The sequence below is a fragment of the Amphiprion ocellaris genome, chromosome 9 (assembly GCF_022539595.1).
Source record: "Amphiprion ocellaris isolate individual 3 ecotype Okinawa chromosome 9, ASM2253959v1, whole genome shotgun sequence".
Classification (NCBI taxonomy): Eukaryota; Metazoa; Chordata; class Actinopteri; family Pomacentridae; genus Amphiprion; species Amphiprion ocellaris.
The window spans coordinates 7,428,231-7,447,913 of record NC_072774.1 but is presented as its reverse complement, the minus strand read 5'-3'; the positions used below and the strand labels follow the sequence as shown (position 1 = coordinate 7,447,913).

Here is a 19,683-nt window from a genome sequence, read left to right as displayed (position 1 = left end):
CACAAATAGTCGAAGCAGAGAGCAGATTCGCGCTGAAGAAAACTCTACTGGCTCACAAAATGTAGAATTTCTGAAACAAACTATGATTTCTTCAGCTTTCGCGATGTTGAATTCACCATCACCTAAAGTCAAAATGATCCAAAACTGTAAAATATAGTGATGCGTATATGATAAAATTGAAATATATCCTCTGTTCCACTGTATGTTTGTCTCAGTAGATATTTCTCTGTGACCCTGCATTGGGGTTTATCACAGTAAATGCTGTTTTCCCTTCATTAGTGCCTGCCGCTCCTGCACAGAGGCTGCTCTTCACCTGCATGCCCGCAAGAACCCCTGCATGTTTTCAGCGTCTGATATATGGAGGCTGTTGCTGAGAGGAGAAGGTTAATTGCTTTAATTTGAGCCACTTGAAAGACCACCTGACGCTGTGCAGGATAGCACATGGAGACATGTCAGAGCTCCACTCTCCTCCACTCTCATTACACACCGGGGATCAGGATTGTTGACGCAACAGCAACATCTGCTGACGGCAAAAGGGCATCATCATGATCTCTGCATACTCACCTGCTATTCCATACTGCTCTTGTTTTCTCGCAGGCCAAATACTGGAACTCAAGTGTGAATGAGATAGAGGGAGCGATCACAGATAATAAAGGAAAGGTCGTCCACAAGCTCTTCGGAAAGTGGCACGAAGCAGTTTTCTGTGGAGACCCGCCTTCAGCTAAATGCATCTGGAGAGCAAGTATGATAAGCGTCTTCTACACAAAAAGTGCCTCTATAATGTGTGTTTTCGTGTCTGCTGCAACTGACGTTGTTTGTGTTCAATGTAGATGCAATGCCAGTGGACCATGAGCAGTACTATGGTTTTACAAAGTTTGCAATTGAGCTGAATGAGTTGGAACCTTCCCTTAAACTGCTGCTGCCACCAACGGATACCCGACTACGAGTGGACCAAAGGTAAGAGGAAAATTAAAACCTGTTCGTGTATTTACATGCACTAAAAGGCACTCGCCAATGAAAATTTAGTTGTTTTTTTGTTTTGTTAACATGTCCATATCATGTTTTTATCGTTCATAAACAGTCAACCTTGAACCTGCTATATTAATAACAGTCCCACAAACACAAGTTCAGATTTTTGGGGTTTCATATGCAACAAATCTGACGAACCAATCCTGTTAACTTGCTGTGTGGAGCTTTTTAAATCTTTTTTTGTTCAGTGTTTGTCTCCGGTTTGAACAAATTTGCCTAAATCCAATATTACAACTTGCTATAGTGTAGTGTAGAGAAATTTTAAGCCCTTTTCAGGCGTGGGACACATAACATTGCTGTCAAAGTGATGGCATTTTATCACTCAGACAAAGGTCACTTTATTTCTTCATTCAGACAAACCCACAGCAGTGAGAAAGAGAGCAATGCTATTATATGTGTCATACATGTAAGAGATGTATAATACATATGGATGCGCTAATAACAGAAGACTTAATCAAAACTAACAGGAAGTTCATCTGTCAACTGTTCAAATAACTGTTCAATTAAATTCTATTCAGTTCAGTTTTAAACATATATCATCAATTGACAGCATTTGTCATCTCAAAGGTGAGGACCTTAAAAATTGTCACAGAAAATCCCAATAAATCCAACATTTTCACCCATCAGCTAATAATCTGGTTGATTTATGATTTCCGAAATGCTGAAAATTCTGTCCTTGTGTGATGATAATCTAACTACTACATTACCAGCGGTAAAATAAAAATATCCCAATAGCTGTAATGGCGCTCAGGACTCAGCATAAGAATGGCTGCTATGTAAGTAATGATTTACCTGCAGCTAATAAACTATGACTGTGTGACCTGCTGTTAGATCCTGATCGATCGTGTCTCCATGTCAGTGATTAATGAAGTTACTGCTGTTGTTCCATGTGCATCAACGCATGAAACTTTCTCTCTTTGGAGATGCTCATATGGATCCTGCTGTTGTCTGATGTTGCAGCTGTTTAATAAACTCGGAGGAAAGACTCCTACAAAACAGCCAGAAGCAACAAACCGAAACCTCAGCAACTGTTAGTCAACATCTGCATTACATTCATTAATGGTAAATCTGATTAATCTGATCATTAAAGGCTGTTTTAATTGCACTAAATGTGAGATAAATGTGAAACTCTGGGGGCAAGTGAATGAGAAAGAGGTAGGGATATTAGATCCATGCATATTAAAGGAGGTGTAAAGCTACAAGCTATTTTAAAGCATAAAGGGTAAATTTAATGGTAAAAGCATTAATTTTCATGAAATGAAAGGAAATGAGTTTTAGGAGTTTAATCAATGCCAGAAGTGGGAGCTTAAAGACTCTGGTTGTTGTCCTATTTTCCCAAATGTAAATCAGAAACACAGTTATGAAGTAGGGGCAAAAGGTTGGATAAAGCAAAAAATTGTCAAAAAACGTCTGATATAAAACCAGCTCACTGCCAGGGAGTATCTGAGCAACGCACCTTTTATAATCTGACATGATGGATCTCAGCGATTTTATCTTGACATGCTGTTTGAAAAATGCACACTGCATTGTGATCACAATAGCACCAAAATAGGCGCATCAATATTCGTGATAAGAATAGCAGGCAAGTTCACACGCTTTCAGATTCATCAAGCTATGTTTAGCTCAAATTTTTAAGATCTGAAAGTCTGTAAACTAAACGCTGCTGCCCTGAGGCGCCACTGAAAGAAGGAAGCGTCGCCACTTCGCCATCAAAGTAAAAAAGGACACCACTTCAAGCCTTTCATCTCAAGAGTTACGCCTTTTCCGATTTCTCCGCAGCTCTGTTACTCTCACATTGATGACTCAAAACCTAAAACCAGGGGTGAAGATTGGATTTGAATATAGAAGATGAATGTTTTATCATGTTTGCATAATGAATGTGTCAGGTTGCTGGAGGAGGGAAACATGGAGGCTGCAGAGGAGCAGAAACAGAGGATTGAACAGCTGCAGAGAGACAGACGGAGAGTCCTGGAGGAGAACAGCGTAACACATCAACCCAAATTCTTCAGGTAGCCTGACTGTCGAGGCTCATCTGTCTGTCACCCTGAAAGTCACATATGGGAAAGTGTCTGAGCTCTTTGCAGTGTTATATGGAGCTTGTCTCTCATACTGTCTGGCTTTTTTTTGTCTCCGCAGAAAGTCCAAGGACGACACCTGGGTGAACAACAGCACATACTGGGAGGTGAGAAAGGACCCCGGCTTCACCCACATAGATTTCCCGACACTGTGGTGACCCCCCGAGCTGCAGATCACACACATTTGCAAAGCCTCTACTGTGATCCGGGCTGGTTCTGATGATGTCTGTAACCCAGTCTTACCATCCACATCCAGTACTGTTCTTCTGTATTGCAGTCCATCAAAGTTATTGCCTTAATAGCAAGTGCTTATCTGAGTTGTGTAAACATGTTTATGCAAGTATATTATAAGAATGCTGATCAATTTAGGCAGTTTTCGCCGACATTTCCACCTGTTATGTTGTGCGGAACCATTTAAACTGAGAAGAGGAAAACTACTTGGTATAAAGGATGACACATTCCTTTTCATGGTTTATCTACACTAGCTTAAAATGTACGGAACAACTTCAGTTGTCGTCTTATCATGGACATTTTCTACCTCTGAGATAAACTAGCCTTGATATGCCATTGATTAAGTGTACACATCCGATATTTATTCTGCATCTGCCTGATGCCTTACTGGTTGTACTCATGTTTAATTTATTTTCGTTGCGATGAAAAATCTATGTTTTGTAGGGAACAAGCAAGAATTGTTCAAGCAATCTTTAAAGGTAGAGTCAGCGATTCCATTCTAATAATCTGTTCTGTGTGTGGGGTGTGGGAAAAAAATCCAATGTTAATGCACAGCCAAAGTTTTGTAAGGCCAATTCAGGGTTTTGCGTGACAGATTTTGACTTTGAGAACGAACACCAGACTTTCATGCAGTTCTATTCATAATACAATAGATACAAGTCAGATAGCTATGCAGACAGTCACATTGAACCCTATATTGAACTCTATGTCACTGAAAAGGTGTGCCTTTGCACTTTTTACTGGATATAGCAGCTGATTCCAAACTGGACTGTAGCACTGTGTCAATGTGATTATTCCTGAGGTGTAGCGAGCACAGTGGGTGGACATAGCACAGGACATCTGGAGAACTTAGGACTTTACATTGTGTTTGGGCTCCAAAATTCTGCAGCAGCTATTTCAGTTATAAGGCCTCTAATATTACATTATGAAGATGTGGATGATGGAGAATCTCTTTGCACAGTCTCGCCTCTTAACGGTTCTTATGAGCATCCAGCACAGTCCCAAATTTTGGAGGTTTGCAGAGGAATTCTGGCAGTCTTGAGGGAATGACAAAATTTACATTATGTCACCCCATGCGCCATGTGGATACAGAAAGCATGAACCGGACTTAAATCGGGCTCATGCAAGATATCCAAATATATTCAAATTTCTTTTCTCTTGCAAAAATTTAACGTCTTTGGTAAATAGATGTGGTCAACCTTTTGGTAGTGTCCCCACAAACTTTGCTCCGAGGAAATGTCTTCATATGCAAATTAGATTTAGAAACTTCGCACAGTGACCACTTACTTCATCCTTGAAAGAATCGCAGACTCGACCTTTAAATCCTGTACTGAGCTGAACTTATCTTTCTGTCTCATAAGAGTAATTACTGCTTTCCGCTATGACTGTGTGAATGATTGTGCAACTATGAGCAGCTGTAGCAAATATCAGGCCATTCAGCCATTTTTATTTCCACTTCATCCATCGCACCATTGTCTACGTGGACCCTGGGCTGTGGGACCAAAAGTGTCCAAATCTTTGCTCCATGAGCTCAAATAAAATTTCTGATTCTTTCTTTCTTTCTTTCTTTTTTGTTGAGTCATTTGTGACTGTTTGTTCAAAGTTAGACCACTACCATAATTTCCGGTCGACTTGTGCCAAACTCGAGGTGATATGTTTGCTTTTTCTAATAGAACTTGGTACACCTTTGCAGTCTAGAGTCAAACACATTTCCCAACATGGAGACATTGCAAAAATACCATTTTGCCTTTTGGCATGCATCAAAATGATCATATATCCTCAACCAACCATGATAAAGTGATGACTAATCCAGTGTTTTAATGGTCAGGTCATTACAATGATACCATACACAACATCATAAACTGTTCAGGTGAATAGTTAGAGGTAAATTTTAAGACATTGTAAGAATCTAGGCTAGACTTCATAGTATCATCTATTCTAGAGTTTTGAAACTTGCTCCTTCTGTGACGAACACAAAGATTTACTTGAAAAATATGGGTATATTGGCAGACATCACATTTTCTGTGTTAAAATGTTTTGTTCAGGAGATATGGTGCAGCCGCCACAAGACAATTTTGCTCAATTTCTGAAAATATTCAAGGCCCCAAATTGTAGAAATGTACCAACTTCCATGCTTTTATGAAAATGTGAACATCATTTTCAGATATCACTTGGACTATTATACCAGAGGTTGACTTGTCAGGCAGGTAGCAGCATAAATGTTGATTAAAACAGGAAAAGAGTAAAACAGCAGAACCATCAGCTTTAAATTCCATTTATCCACAAAGCAGGAAGTCCATTTTATGCTTTCAGAGCAGTTTTTGTCTTGTCCTTCCAATCACAGAAAAACTCCTTGAATATAACATGGTTGCTCTTAAGAGGCCATTAAAAGCGTTTTGTTGAAAACACTTACAAAGTTCAGTGAGTGTGAAAGCATAATCATCTTAAAAGACTCATTAGCAAGCCTTGCTTTTTTCACAGCTGTACACAAAAATCACATGAAATAACAAGTCTTTAAGGTGAGTCTTTACAACATCCTCAGCTGTGTTTTGTTTGGGCGTAGAGCAAAGATGAAACTGTGAAAGTATATAATTCTTGTTCACAGCTGCAGTTGTTGCATCATAAATATGTTATGAGTTTAGATTTCCCTCCTGTTGTCCATATTTATGCATTGACAGTAAAAAGCTCACAGTGTATAGTTGATATAATATCATGTATCTATGACTAGCTGCCCATTCTACTGTACAATAACCACAGTTCACGGATAATATGCCAATTACAGAGCCCTCTTATGACAAAAAAAAACTCTGACAGGTGATGGCTTTTAGCAGTTAATATCATTTAAATGTGTTTATTAATCAAACAAATGAACTAAGATGAAGCACAATGCTACCTCTAGTTATCAGAATTATAACATTAAATAACGTCAACAAAACAACAAAACAAAATGATGATTAATCTCCACCTTAAGCTGGTGCATCCTGACATGCTGATTATATTTTATATAAACCAGAAAACATGGGTAAAACGTATAGTCCATAGCAGAACAGTCTACTTGTAGTTGATGATAAACAGCCACTAGGTGGCAACAAATAGTTATGAATGGAGCACAGTGCATGGACAGTGGACTGATGGAGGATCAGTATGCATAGAACTGAAGTCACATCCACTAACGGCTAAGTTTGTGGCTTTTAGTGGAACCAAACACTATTATTCCCAGATGCAACAGCCTAATCACCCTCAATCCTGTTGGACTCTGAAGATACTGTGCTGCCATATTTGTATATTTAGCCTACATGTACTCTAAGGTGGATTAGGAACATGTCATTAAATCAAATCCTGTCAAACACCACAATTCACTCTAGTCTTCCTCTGTGACATCTTTAAAAGTATCTTCTGCCATTTCTAAACCAGCCAGGGTGTTTGGGAAGACACAAATCACACAAATATATTGTTTGTTTTGACCAGGTCGGATCCCTTCCTTTAAAAAAATAAATAAATATTGTCAGCGGTTAACGAGCTCTGAAATGACGGTTAGGATGTGGATGACTGAACGAGTTTTTATTGTTTTCTGAGTGACTAGTTTAAACAACGTGGTCTCATTTTTTCCGATGTATTTTAGCAAATAAAGCTGATGTGCTGCTGCATGTTGTTCTGATGGGAGGCTGCTGAGGGTCTGAGTGTTTCTGAGAACAAACCCGAGTTCAGCTCGAAGTTCTGCTCTGGATCTGTTCCACTGAACACACAAACTAACACACAACACAGCAGTGGACGTGCTTCTATGTTGTGGGTTTTCTTAGTGAGACAATAAATAGTTTTCTGACTCGTTCTTAACCAGGAAGCCTGTGTTAAATTGTGATTATCCCCAGTTGACATGGGCATGATTCCTGAACAATCACCAGGTGTTAAACACCTGACAGGATGGCAGTGATCTATATGGATGAAGCGGAATGTTTGTCGCGCTGATCAGTAGCACAATGAGTAAAACGGTGGTCTCGTAATTTTATCGCTGGATTACGTGGTTTCGAATCCTCTCACCTACTTGAAAAATACGTGTTTTTTATTTCGGCCCACACGTTTCTTTTTACTGTCTGTAGATGATATTTACATGGATATAGACTTTATTAAGCAGTGATGCCGACGTTTTTCGGCGAGGTCTTCTTTATCTGGTATCTTTATTTCACGTAAATCCAGGTCTGATCGTGACGAATCTGCGGACGAAACATCTGGAGACGGAAACTATCGCCAGTTAACCTGATCACCAGTTAAATTGGAACACCGGGTCACTATGCTGCATACAGTTACACACTGCCTCGTACGATTGAGACAAGGAAACTTGGAATGACTTTTCATAGGTAAGAATAGTTTTTGGCTCTTTTTTCATTATGAAATCTTGTTGAGAGCTTCCAGTCTATGAGAGCTAACTAGTTAGCCACTAGCAAAACACTAAGGCGAGCGAGCAGCTTGACAAGCTAATACCAGACGATTAATAGTAGCTGTAGTATAGTTGTACTAGCAGAGTTAGGTAAAGTTGGCAAGATATTCACAGATTCGGACTTCCGGCCTCAATAACTCATGGGATATACGTTGTAAAAACATAAACAATGCCTCTTTCAAATCGTTGTAAGCTAGACAATGTGCTACAAGGCCAGTTTTATCAAAAGTCACTGTCTTTCAAGCTGCAGAAATAACATTGATGTCTATGAGCAGACGGCTGTGCGACGAGTGAACAGGGACCGTCTGCAAATAGCAAAACCGCTGCAACAGCGAAGAGAGGCACTACACAAATATTCAATAACTTAACTTTTATACACTGTAGCGTCACCAAATTTACTGGAGCCATCAATTGTGTCTTGCTGGTCATACTACAAGTCTTGGTTTGATACTAAATACAAAATCTGAATGTTAAGGAATTTTCATTATTTAATTATTATTTTATTAGTCATAAAATTCAATAACTTCACTCTTATATACTGTAGTGTCACCAAATTTACTGGAGCCATCAATTGTGTCTTGCTGGTCATACTACAACTCTTGGTTTGATGCTAAATACAAAATCTGAATTTTAAGGAATTTTCATTATTGTCTTATTATTTTATTAGTCATAAAATTCAATAACTTCACTCTTATATACTGTAGTGTCACCAAACTCGCTGATGCCATTAGTTGTCTCCTGACTGTCATAGTACAACCCTTGGTTTGATATTAAATACAAAATCTGAATTTTAAGGAATTTTTATTATTTTATTATTATTTTATTAGTCATAAAATTCAATAACTTCACTCTTATATACTGTAGTGTCACCAAACTTGCTGATGCCATTAGTTGTCCCCTGACTGTCATAGTACAACCCTTGGTTTGATATTAAATACAAAATCTGAATTTTAAGGAATTTTTATTGGTAATAAAATTCAATAACTTCACTCTTATACATTGTATTGTCACCAAAATCAGTGGAGCCATCAAATGACTCCTACTGCTCATACTACAACTCTTGGTTTGATATAAAAACATTCTTTCATAATTTTAATGAATTTTATTATTATTTTATTAGTAATTCAATTCAATAACTTCACTCTTATGTACTGTAGTGTCATCAAATTCACTGGATTGTCATACTACAACTCTTGGTTTGGTAATAAATCAAAAATCTGAATTTTAAGGAATTTTTTATAGTAAATAAAATTCAATCACTTCACTCTTAAACACTGCAGAAAAAATTAACTCCATCCAACCATCAAAAGGTCCTATTGATCATACCTTCAGGTTTTTTCTTCCAAGTATTGTCCATACAGTCCTTAACTTGGAAAATATTATTAGCTGTTTAACATCATGGTTTAAATGAATCAGTTAACGCTGCAGCCTTGTAAGAAGGCATCTTATTGTCTTTCTTCCCAATCATCAGTACTTGAGGAGACAGTCTAAACAGTTTAGTTTGGTATATTGGTGTTATCTGATCCTCTCTTTGATGAGGATTCCAGGTTCCATTACTATTCAGTATCATGTATTTGGACAAACGGGTGCATTGTGGATCTAAAAATATAGCACCACATACATCAAGAGAAGAGCCATCAAAGCTAATTTACTCATAATCCTTAAACTTCACACACAAGCATGCACACTAAATAGTCTGCACATCTTCACATGGCAAAAAACAACCCAAATAAAATAAAATTCAGTTACTTTTGGTGATTAATGTTGCACAATCTACCCAAACAATGGATGAGCACTTTTATCTGTTACAACAAAAAATATTTGAGATATATAACAACAATTTCATTACTAATAAAAAATTCCTTAAAATTCAGATTTTTGATTTATTACCAAACCAAGACTTGTAGTATGACAATCAGGAGCCAACTGATGGCTCCAGTGAATTTGATGACACTACAGTACATAAGAGTGAAGTTAATGAATTTTATTACGAATAAAATAATAAGACAATAACGAAAATTCCTTAAAATTCAGATTTTGTATTTAGCATCAAACCAAGAGTTGTAGTATGATCAGCAAGACACAATTGATGGCTCCAGCAAATTTGGTGACACTACAGTATATAAGAGTGAAGTTATTGAATTTTATGACTAATAAAATAATAAGACAATAATGAAAATTCCTTAAAATTCAGATTTTGTATTTAGCATCAAACCAAGAGTTGTAGTATGATCAGCAGGAGACAATTGATGGCTGCAGTAAATTTGGTGACACTACAGTATATAAGAGTGAAGTTATTGAATTTTATGACTAATAAAATAATAATTAAATAATGAAAATTCCTTAACATTCAGATTTTGTATTTAGTATCAAACCAAGACTTGTAGTATGACCAGCAAGACACAATTGATGGCTCCAGTAAATTTGGTGACGCTACAGTGTGTAAAAGTTAAGTAATTGAATATTTGTGTAGTGCCTCTCTTCGCTGTTGCAGCGGTTTTGCTATTTGCAGACGGTCCCTGTTCACTCGTTGCACAGCCGGCTGCTCACAGACATCAATGTTATTTCTGCAGCTTGAAAGATAGCGACTTTTGATAAAACTGGCCTTGTAGCACATTGTCTAGCTTACAACGATTTGAAAGAGGCATTGTTTATGTTTATACAACGTATATCCCATGAGTTATTGAGGCCGGAAGTCCGAATCTGTGAATATCTTGCCAACTTTACCTAACTTACAAGCAGTAGTAGTAATACTAAAAGTACAAGCAGTAGTAGTATAAAATAGCTGTTAGAGTCATAGAAGTAGTATCAGCATTTGTAATAATATTACAATTTGTAGTAGCAGTGCCAGTATCAGTAGCAGTAGTGAGTGTACTACCACTACTACTAGCAGTAGTCACATTGCTATTACTACCACCAATACTACCAATAGTAGTTATAAAGCCTAACTCATGTATATCCAGATTACCATCTATGTTCTTCCTCCAAACCCATTTTAGGATTGGGATTACAGGCAGTTCTTTAGGACTGCTCTCAAATAATTGAAATGTTACTAAACAAGGTAACACTTATCAAATTAAATAGCTCTGGTCTCCAGTATATTGGCGAATTCGGTTCTTTGTACTTAATTTATTAGCATGATTTCTTTTTAATATGTTGTGTACAGACTTACTTACTTCTCTGTCTACTTTTCTTACTCCATGTAGGTTTCCCAGAGACTATGGGTTGAGGAGGAATTGGAAGTTTGTCGGCTTAGACCTGGTGTTATTCCATCAGTGTTAAACTTCCCGGCTCATCTTGGAAGAGTACGTGCCAGAAAGACCACGACCAAGCAGCCTTGAGATCTTAGGCAGCGTCTCCCTGAGGTGGGTGTCGACGGTGTTCACAGTCAGGTCTGTGGTAATCCCGTCAAAAAACAAAACAGAAAAAAATCTAGATTATAAATCAACATGTAACCAAAGTACTCTGTGTATAACGCCATAGTATAGGATGTAGTTCAGAAAATGTCAAAGTATAGTATGCTTTACTCAAAAATAACATAGTATGGCCTGTAGTTCATAGTACAGCATGTTGGCAAGAAAAAAAAAAAAAAACATAGATTATTATGTGGTTCAAAAAGCGCAAAATGATAGGATGTTGCCTAAAATTGTCATGTATGATATGTGGTTCAAAAAATGTCATAGTGCAGTATATTGTCAAAATAGTATGTAATTCAAAAAAAACATCAGAGTATAATATGTCATCTAAAAAATGCCATAGAATAATAATTTCATTGCACAAGTAAAAGTATAGTAACTTTTAAAACTGTTCGAATTCTTATATATTGCTAAAAAAAACTAAAACAAAAAAAATGTCACAGTAATATGTCAGTTAAAAAAGCCTATAGTATAGAGTGTCGCCCAACAAACATCATAGTATAGCATGTCGCTCTAAAAACGTCACAGTATAGCCTTTAGTCCACAGCTGTCAGTAGGTGAGGAGCAACACAAAAACAGTCCAAACACTGGTTTCCAGAGGGTTAGATGAGAATTTATTTGAAAGAGTAAGTTTACAACAACACATGTGAGGGGGTTAAAAACAAATGAGTGTTAGTAAAATAAAAATAAATAAACAGAACTAAAAGTGAACTTCATGTTGACATTGATGGACATTCCAACCAGGAACAAAGTAAAAGATAATCAATACGAAAAAAAACTCTTCCTGTTCACCTCTTAAAACCCAAAAACACACCACAGTAGCACCCTAAACTAAAACTACCAATGGGTTCCCTGTTATCCTTTCTGAACAGTTCAAAGGTCCCTCTCTATCTCCCCACACATCCATCAACCACTGGAACACATCTCCAAAGTTCTGCTGGACCAGCTCAGCTTCCCCTCAGAAGAAGTGGCGCCACCTGCCAGATGAAGGAGCCTTTTGAGAGGCAGCTGGCATCGTGATTGGACTGTACTTTGGTCTGTTCCAATCCAGCTTCAGCTCCAGAGACGGCAGGCGGGACGAGTCAACGGAGGCCGGGTGGATGAAGACATGCAGCTGAGTACAATCCAGAAAACAACAGAGGAGAAGTGCAGCGACCCAGAGCCAGAACAACCAGAGTAGCATCGTATGTCTCTTAGAAAACATCATAGTATAGCCTTTGGGATGAAAAAACACCATCATATACATTGTATATTGTACAAATAAGTCAAAGCAAAGAGACATACATTGTAGAATTGTAGTAATTGTGGGCTGACTGATTTACTGATTATCAGTATTTTATTTTTTACTGATTTACGGTAATAAATAAATTTAAAAATGGTGCTACTTTGGCTCTGAACCTTTATCTACCTGTGGTCGCTCTGTCTTCTGGAGTGATTTGATTGGTTATACGTCACAAATAAAACTCCTTTAACTTAACATCTGTAAACAAAACAAAAACGTATCAACAAAGTTTTCTGTTAGAGTTTGTGTTCTTCTAAGTTTAACTCAAGATTTTAAATACTTTCATTTACTGCAAATGAATATCTACTCCAAGTGTCTCACTAATAATCATTATCAGCCTTAAAAACCCACAAAACACCCCTCTACACTCGACGACACTTAGTACAGTCTGGTTCCCCCTTCTATAAATCTGCTTGGAATCTTCCACTTCCTGTTTGTCAAAGTGGCCTTCTACCTGGACAGGTTTTGTTGGAGCTCATGCAACAAACATTTTGGGTAACTGCACTTTAATATGGATGGATGACACTGAATTAGAGTCTGTTTTAATGAGACTGAGTTCAGATGTGTAGCTCTGTCATTAAATAGTAAATTATTTCTCAGAATTCACAGAGAAAAGTCTGAAATGTTTGCTAGGTTAGCATCTCACATGTTCTTTGGCTCAGCTAAAGCTAACTCTCTCCAACTTCTGGATCTCTTGAGTTGCTTGTTGTTAAAATATCTTGCTGTAGGTGCTGAAGCTCAGAAAGTCTGAGATGTTTGTTCAAAATAAGCTTATTCTCAAGTCTTCTCTGAACTGTCCTCTTTTGTTTGAACTTTCCCTAAACTTAGGAGTTAATGACAGAGCAGCACATTCAGACTCAGTCTCATTTATGTAGAGATTAAACTTCAGTGTCATTCATTGATGTTAAAGTGCAGTTTTTCAGATGTTTGTTGCACATTCTCCCAACCAAACCAGTCCAGGTGGAAGACGATGTGAAGAGAAAGCTCCAGAGGATGAATATCAGACATTTACATTGGAAATTAATGTCCTTTAATTAGACATTGTCATGCAAAAGTTGGATTTCCCTTTGTTGAGTGCTTTGTTGATGTTGGTTTCTAAATGTTTTTGGACACTCGGCCCCAAAGATTAAAACCTTTTACGGCTCACAAGCTGCAACAATTCACACATTATCAACTATCTTTCTGACTAAACTAAGATAAAAAGTGAAAAACTGCCTGATTCCTGCATCATGAATGTAAATCTTTTTGGTTTTTATGACAGTAAACTGAATATATTTGGGTTTGACATTTTATAAACCAAAACAAGAAATGAATTACTGGAGAAAACAATCAACAGATTAATGGACAAAGAAAATGTGTTTTCCAACATATATGGCTGAATTACTCCAACATTACAAGATACATACAATTTGAATTCAATTTTATTTATATAATGCCAATTACAGGTCAAATTGTCTCAAGATGCTTTATTTTTATATTTTTTGTCATATTTAAAATATGACAAAGTAAGAAATTTAAACCTCTTGACTAATCCAATTTATTATATAGTTTGTAAGAGACTAATCGACAACTAAAATAACTTTCTCCACTAAAACTAATAAACATGAGGTCAAATAGAAGGAACAGTTTTAAATACTGCAGTCCCACGACGACAAGAATAAATTTTCTCAACAAAAACTAAATCTGCTGGTGGATTCCATTAAAGTCCTAATAAATGATAATAAAGTGTGATGCTAAACATTTGTGGTGCTAAAAATGTCAAAGTAAAGATATCAAGTTGAACATCTGGATGGAGGTAGATAAAAGTTGACCTTCTTTCATTTCTGTGGAGCGACTCAATGGATTTCATGGATGGTGGTTAAAGACCTGCTCTTCTAGTCATCTTCCTTCTAGTCGCTGTAAAAAGTCAGTCCATCCTGGCCGACTTCAACACCTCTTCATGACAACTTGTTCTGCCTCCGACCTGGTGGAAACTCCAGAAACTCGGGAAAACCTGTCGAGACTCGAAGAACTCGTGGAGACTCGAAGAACTCGTCGGGCGGGGGAAGGTGTGGTGGGTGGTGGGGGAGTAGAGGGGGGAGGCCGCCACCCACCTCCCCGCCTACTCTCCGCCCTGACTCCACCCAGACTCCGCCTTGGCTCCACCCATGTGGTCACTTCAGGAACTACGATGCCAAAGGGATGACGAATTTATTTCTTTTCATCTGATCTGTAGCTCAGTGAGTTAAGGATTTGCCTATGGAGCTGCAGGTCGCTGGTTCAAGACCAGACACTTCTTAAATTTTCTCAAAATCCTGACAAAGACAAAGAAAGAAAACTGCCACTGGCGGGTCTCGAACCTGCAACCCTCCGCTCTGTAGTCTCTCCTCTTATCCCCCTGAGCTACTCGCTCAGATACTAATTCTTCTCGTTTTTCCGCATTTGTCATCTATTTTTTGGCGTTTTCGAGTTTTTTTTAAACTCAGGTCTCAACTCGACCGTTTTTCTCAGGAGGCTGGACTTCAGCCTTTGTGCTGGAGGGTGGAACCCTCAGTTCCAAGACTTTCCAAAGCCTCCAGACCTCCCGAGTCCTCAGGACCTGAGCTTTCACACAGTCTGAGGGCTGAAAGTCCCACAGTAGTTCTCTGTTAGATTGAACTTCCAGACAGTCCAAGGACTGATATCTTCTATGTTCCTGAGTACTTCTCTGTTAGTTTGAACCTTCAGACAGTCTGAGGACTGAAATTTTAAAAGTTTCTCAGTACTTCTCTGTTAGTTTGAACTTTCTGGTTAACAGAAGCCTTAAAACTTGTGACCATGAGTCTTGATTTCACATTTAGACCATCCATCTGAGTTCTTCTCAGACCTTCACCTATGGGTTTTTTAGAAATCCTTAACAAACTTTGATTCTCTTCACTGAACAGTAAAGTTTGTGGAGATCAGAAGGTAACATTAGTTTGATAAATGCCTTCAACTACTAGTAGACTTTATCTGGAAAGCAGTTTTCTGAAATGAGTTCTTAGTAAATCTATCCACAATCAAACCAAGAACATAGAAAGAGGAAATGTTTGAAGAAACAACTTGATGTTTTCATTTCAGACTAGAAAACGCTTTAAGATCTTTTATCTGTTTTTGCTCTTTTTGATCGTTTTATTGTCTCTTCTGTTTAATTTGATCTTCTAAAGTCTAACTGGTGTCTTTTCAAATGTTTTGTCTTTAGTTTGATTCTTCTTAAACGTTTAGTTTTGCTCTTTTCTCACCTTTTATTCTTTTCTAATGTCTGATTTGATTTCCAAATGTTTTGTCTTTTTAATGTTTGTTTTTTCAAATGTTTTATCGGCTTGTTTGAGTTTATTTTTCTTTCCCAGTATTTAATGTTTCGAGTAAATCTTTAAGGTTTTTCTTTTTAAATGTTTTACCACCTTTTAATGTTTAATTTTCTTTTTAAATGCTTCATTGTATTTTCTGTGTAATTCCTATTTGAAGTTTTATTGTCTTTAAGATGTAATTTTCTAATTAAACATTTAATTTTTAATTAAATGTTTTGTCTTTTTAAAGGTTTAATAATCTAATTAAATGTTTTGCATTTTTTAAAATGTTTAATATTCTTCTTGTTTAATTGTATTTTTTGTATGTTTAATTATGGAAAATATTTTATCTGTAATTTTTAATATTTGTAATTTAAAAAATGTGTTTAATTTCATAATGACATGTATTGCATCTTGTTGAATTATCTAATTCAAAATTTTGTCTGTTTAATATAATTTAATTGTATTTAATGTTTAACTCTATTAAACAGACAATACAACTTTTTAAAAGTTTTATTGTATTAATTTGTTTTTCCTTTGATTTAATTGCTTTTTGTTATGTAGTTTATTTCTTTAATCTTCTTTTTCTGTCAAGATTTTAACCCCAACCTTAAAAATGAAATAAACCCTTAAATCACAATGAAAATACTTCTGTTGTCACAATCACGAGTTGGTCAATTATTCCGTTTATCAATTCAACTTTATTTGTTTAGCACCTTTTACACAGATGAAAAAACTAAATAAGCAAAGAGAAAAAACTATGCTAAAACTATGATTAAAACTCAAAAACATTTAAAAAAAAATAAATAAATAAAAAAAATTTAACATAGTAATAAAATACGTTGTGTCCAGGGGATGGAGGGAGTTTATTAAAGTCTTCTTGGGCTCATATGGGAAATCATTTAAAATATAAACTTGATATTCAGTCTAAGGAACCTGCAGAGCGACAGAAGAACCAACAATATCTCCTGTTTTCTCCTTTAATGAGTCGACTCTTCTTGTGCTTTCAGACCAAAGAACTACAGACTCTTCACAACCTGCTCAAACTCTTGGTACAGGACCTCACCACACGGGTCAAGAAGGTTTCTGTCTCATTTCTACTCTGAAGATCACCGTCTCCTGCTCAAACTGCTGACAAATGTTTCTGCTGCTCTAAAGTCTGGTCTCCAGAACTTCCTAAAAACTCTCAAAGGCTCTTCTGCTGCAGGTTGCTATGTAGAACTGTTCCAGAAAACCTCACTAAACCACATGGAGGGGCCTCAAGATAGTCGTCCAGATGAAACCATACAAAAACCAAACTAGCACAACCCAAACGCTAAAGTCTCCTGCAGCCTACCAGAGAACCTCTGAGAACAGAGAATCAGGACAGGAACTCTTACCTTCTGGACAACCAACGTTGATTCACAAACAAGAATACAGAATGTGTCTGACCAAAAACCTCTGAAGACTCACTACAGCCAAGATAAAGACACAACTCAGCTGTACCAAATCCACTAATCACTGCACACATTAGCACCATGTGCTAACTGTGGCTAAAGAACCTCATTTACCAAGACAACTATCCAGTACAAAGCCCTAAAACACACCAAGAAACACATTAAGGACGATTTTACTGCTGGAAGCTGCAAGCCAACGCCTAAAGAACAAACTATAGCAATGGAGCCAAACCCGGTCGTGTGGTGGAGAGAAGCAGAGGAAATGTTTGTCTGCAGCTACATAAAGCAGGAAGACACTGAGCTGCTCAGGTGTTCCTGATAACACCAAGCAGCCACCTGGACAGCCAATAGGAACACAGCTTACTGGAAGTCCAAAGGCCTGGCTTAGTGAAGGAAATTTAATTTAAAGTTGAAGCAGAAAGTTAACAAAGAAAGTTGAAAACCACCTTCTGATACCTGAAATCTCCGAGTTTTCACACAAAGAACACCTGAACATGTCAAACTGGTTCCATAGTAGAACCCTCATTGTAAAAACGTCATAGTATGGTGTGTTGCTCAAAAAACATTAGGACCCGGACCCAAATATTGTCAGCGGTTAATATGCTCTGAAATGACGGTTAGGACGTGGATGACTGAATGAGTTTTTATTGTTTTCTGAGTGACTAGTTTAAACAACGTGGTCTCAGATTGTTCCGATGTATTTTAGCAAATAAAGCTAATGTTCTGCTGCATGTTGTAAAGTTGGCAAGATATTCACAGATTCGGACTTCCGGCCTCAATAACTCATGGGATATACGTTGTAAAAACATAAACAATGCCTCTTTCAAATCGTTGTAAGCTAGACAATGTGCTACAAGGCCAGTTTTATCAAAACTCGCTGTCTTTCAAGCTGCAGAAATAACATTGATGTCTATGAGCAGCCGGCTGTGCGACGAGTGAACAGGGACCGTCTGCAAATAGCAAAACCGCTGCAACAGCGAAGAGAGGCACTACACAAATATTCAATAACTTAACTTTTATACACTGTAGCGTCACCAAATTTACTGGAGCCATCAATTGTGTCTTGCTGGTCATACTACAAGTCTTGGTTTGATACTAAATACAAAATCTGAATGTTAAGGAATTTTCATTATTTAATTATTATTTTATTAGTCATAAAATTCAATAACTTCACTCTTATATACTGTAGAGTCACCAAAATCATTGGAGCCATCAATTGTGTCTTTCTGGTCATACTACAATTCTTGGTTTGATGCTAAATACAAAATCTGAATTTTAAGGAATTTTTATTATTGTCTTATTTTATTAGTCATAAAATTCAATAACTTCACTCTTATATACTGTAGTGTCACCAAATTTACTGCAGCCATCAATTGTATCCTGCTGATCATACTACAACTCTTGGTTTGATGCTAAATACAAAATCTGAATTTTAAGGAATTTTTATTGGTAATAAAATTCAATAACTTCACTCTTATACATTGTATTGTCACCAAAATCAGTGGAGCCATCAAATGACTCCTACTGCTCATACTACAACTCTTGGTTTGATATAAAAACATTCTTTTATAATTTTAATGAATTTTATTATTTTATTAGTAATTCAATTCAATAACTTCACTCTTATGTACTGTAGTGTCATCAAATTCACTGGAGCCATCAGTTGGCTCCTGATTGTCATACTACAAGTCTTGGTTTGGTAATAAATCAAAAGTCTGAATTTTAAGGAATTTTTATTAGTAATGAAATTGTTGTTATATATCTCAAATATTTTTTGTTGTAACAGATAAAAGTGCTCATCCATTGTTTGGGTAGATTGTGGAACATTAATCACCAAAAGTAACTGAATTTTATTTTATTTGGGTTGTTTATTGCCATGTGAAGATGTGCACACCATTTAGTGTGCATGCTTGTGTGTGAAGTTTAAGGATTATGAGTAAATTAGCTTTGATGGCTCTTCTCTTGATGTATGTAGGGCTATATTTTTAGATCCACAATGCACCCGTTTGTCCAAATACATGATACTGAATAGTAATGGAACCTGGAATCCTCATCAAAGAGAGGATCAGATAACACCAATATACCAAACTAAACTGTTTAGACTGCCTCCTCAAGTACTGATGATTGGGAAGAAAGACAATAAGATGCCTTCTTACAAGGCTGCAGCGTTAACTGATTCATTTAAACCATAATGTTAAACAGCTAATATTTTCCAAGTTAAGGACTGTATGCGTTACGTTTTTCTTTGAGGCTCAGGAACAGAGATTGAGACAAAGCTGAAGCCAACAAGAATACTTTTATTGACAAGCGTAAGGACTACAAGACTACAACTCCCAGTAGCTGGTCCCCGGAAACAGGAACTGGAAAAAAACCACACGCTATACCAGGGCAAGGAAGTCCCTAGTGGCGGGTGGACAAGATGGTCATTTCTAATACAAAAATGCAGACTCAAAGCGAAAGAGCCAGTCGGCTCACTAGAAAAACTCAACGCA

The 19,683-nt window shown here is 37.0% G+C and overlaps 1 protein-coding gene and 1 long non-coding RNA gene across 6 annotated transcripts in view; both read left to right on the top strand.

The window, feature by feature from the left end:
* osbpl3b (oxysterol binding protein-like 3b) overlaps positions 1-4,894 on the top strand; it is a 53,960-nt gene extending 49,066 nt beyond the window's left edge. For all 4 annotated transcript variants that reach the window (XM_055013901.1, XM_023299390.3, XM_023299388.3 and 1 more), the window contains 4 exons: positions 598-742; positions 831-957; positions 2,916-3,038; positions 3,166-4,894. In XM_055013901.1, the coding sequence (XP_054869876.1) occupies positions 598-742; positions 831-957; positions 2,916-3,038; positions 3,166-3,262 (492 nt within the window). In that variant the 3' untranslated portion in view covers positions 3,263-4,894. The remainder of the gene's footprint in view (positions 1-597; positions 743-830; positions 958-2,915; positions 3,039-3,165) is intronic.
* Positions 4,895-7,491: 2,597 nt separating this feature from the next.
* Positions 7,492-18,917, top strand: LOC129349662 (uncharacterized). 2 transcript variants are annotated; one of them, XR_008602746.1, is made up of 4 exons: positions 7,503-7,690; positions 10,977-11,135; positions 12,059-12,370; positions 16,766-18,917. It is a non-coding gene; the product is annotated as an uncharacterized LOC129349662 (long non-coding RNA). The 2 variants fall into 2 exon arrangements; XR_008602745.1 differs by lacking the exon at positions 16,766-18,917 and having other exon boundaries at positions 7,492-7,690; positions 12,059-12,570.
* The last annotated feature ends 766 nt before the right edge of the window (positions 18,918-19,683 follow it).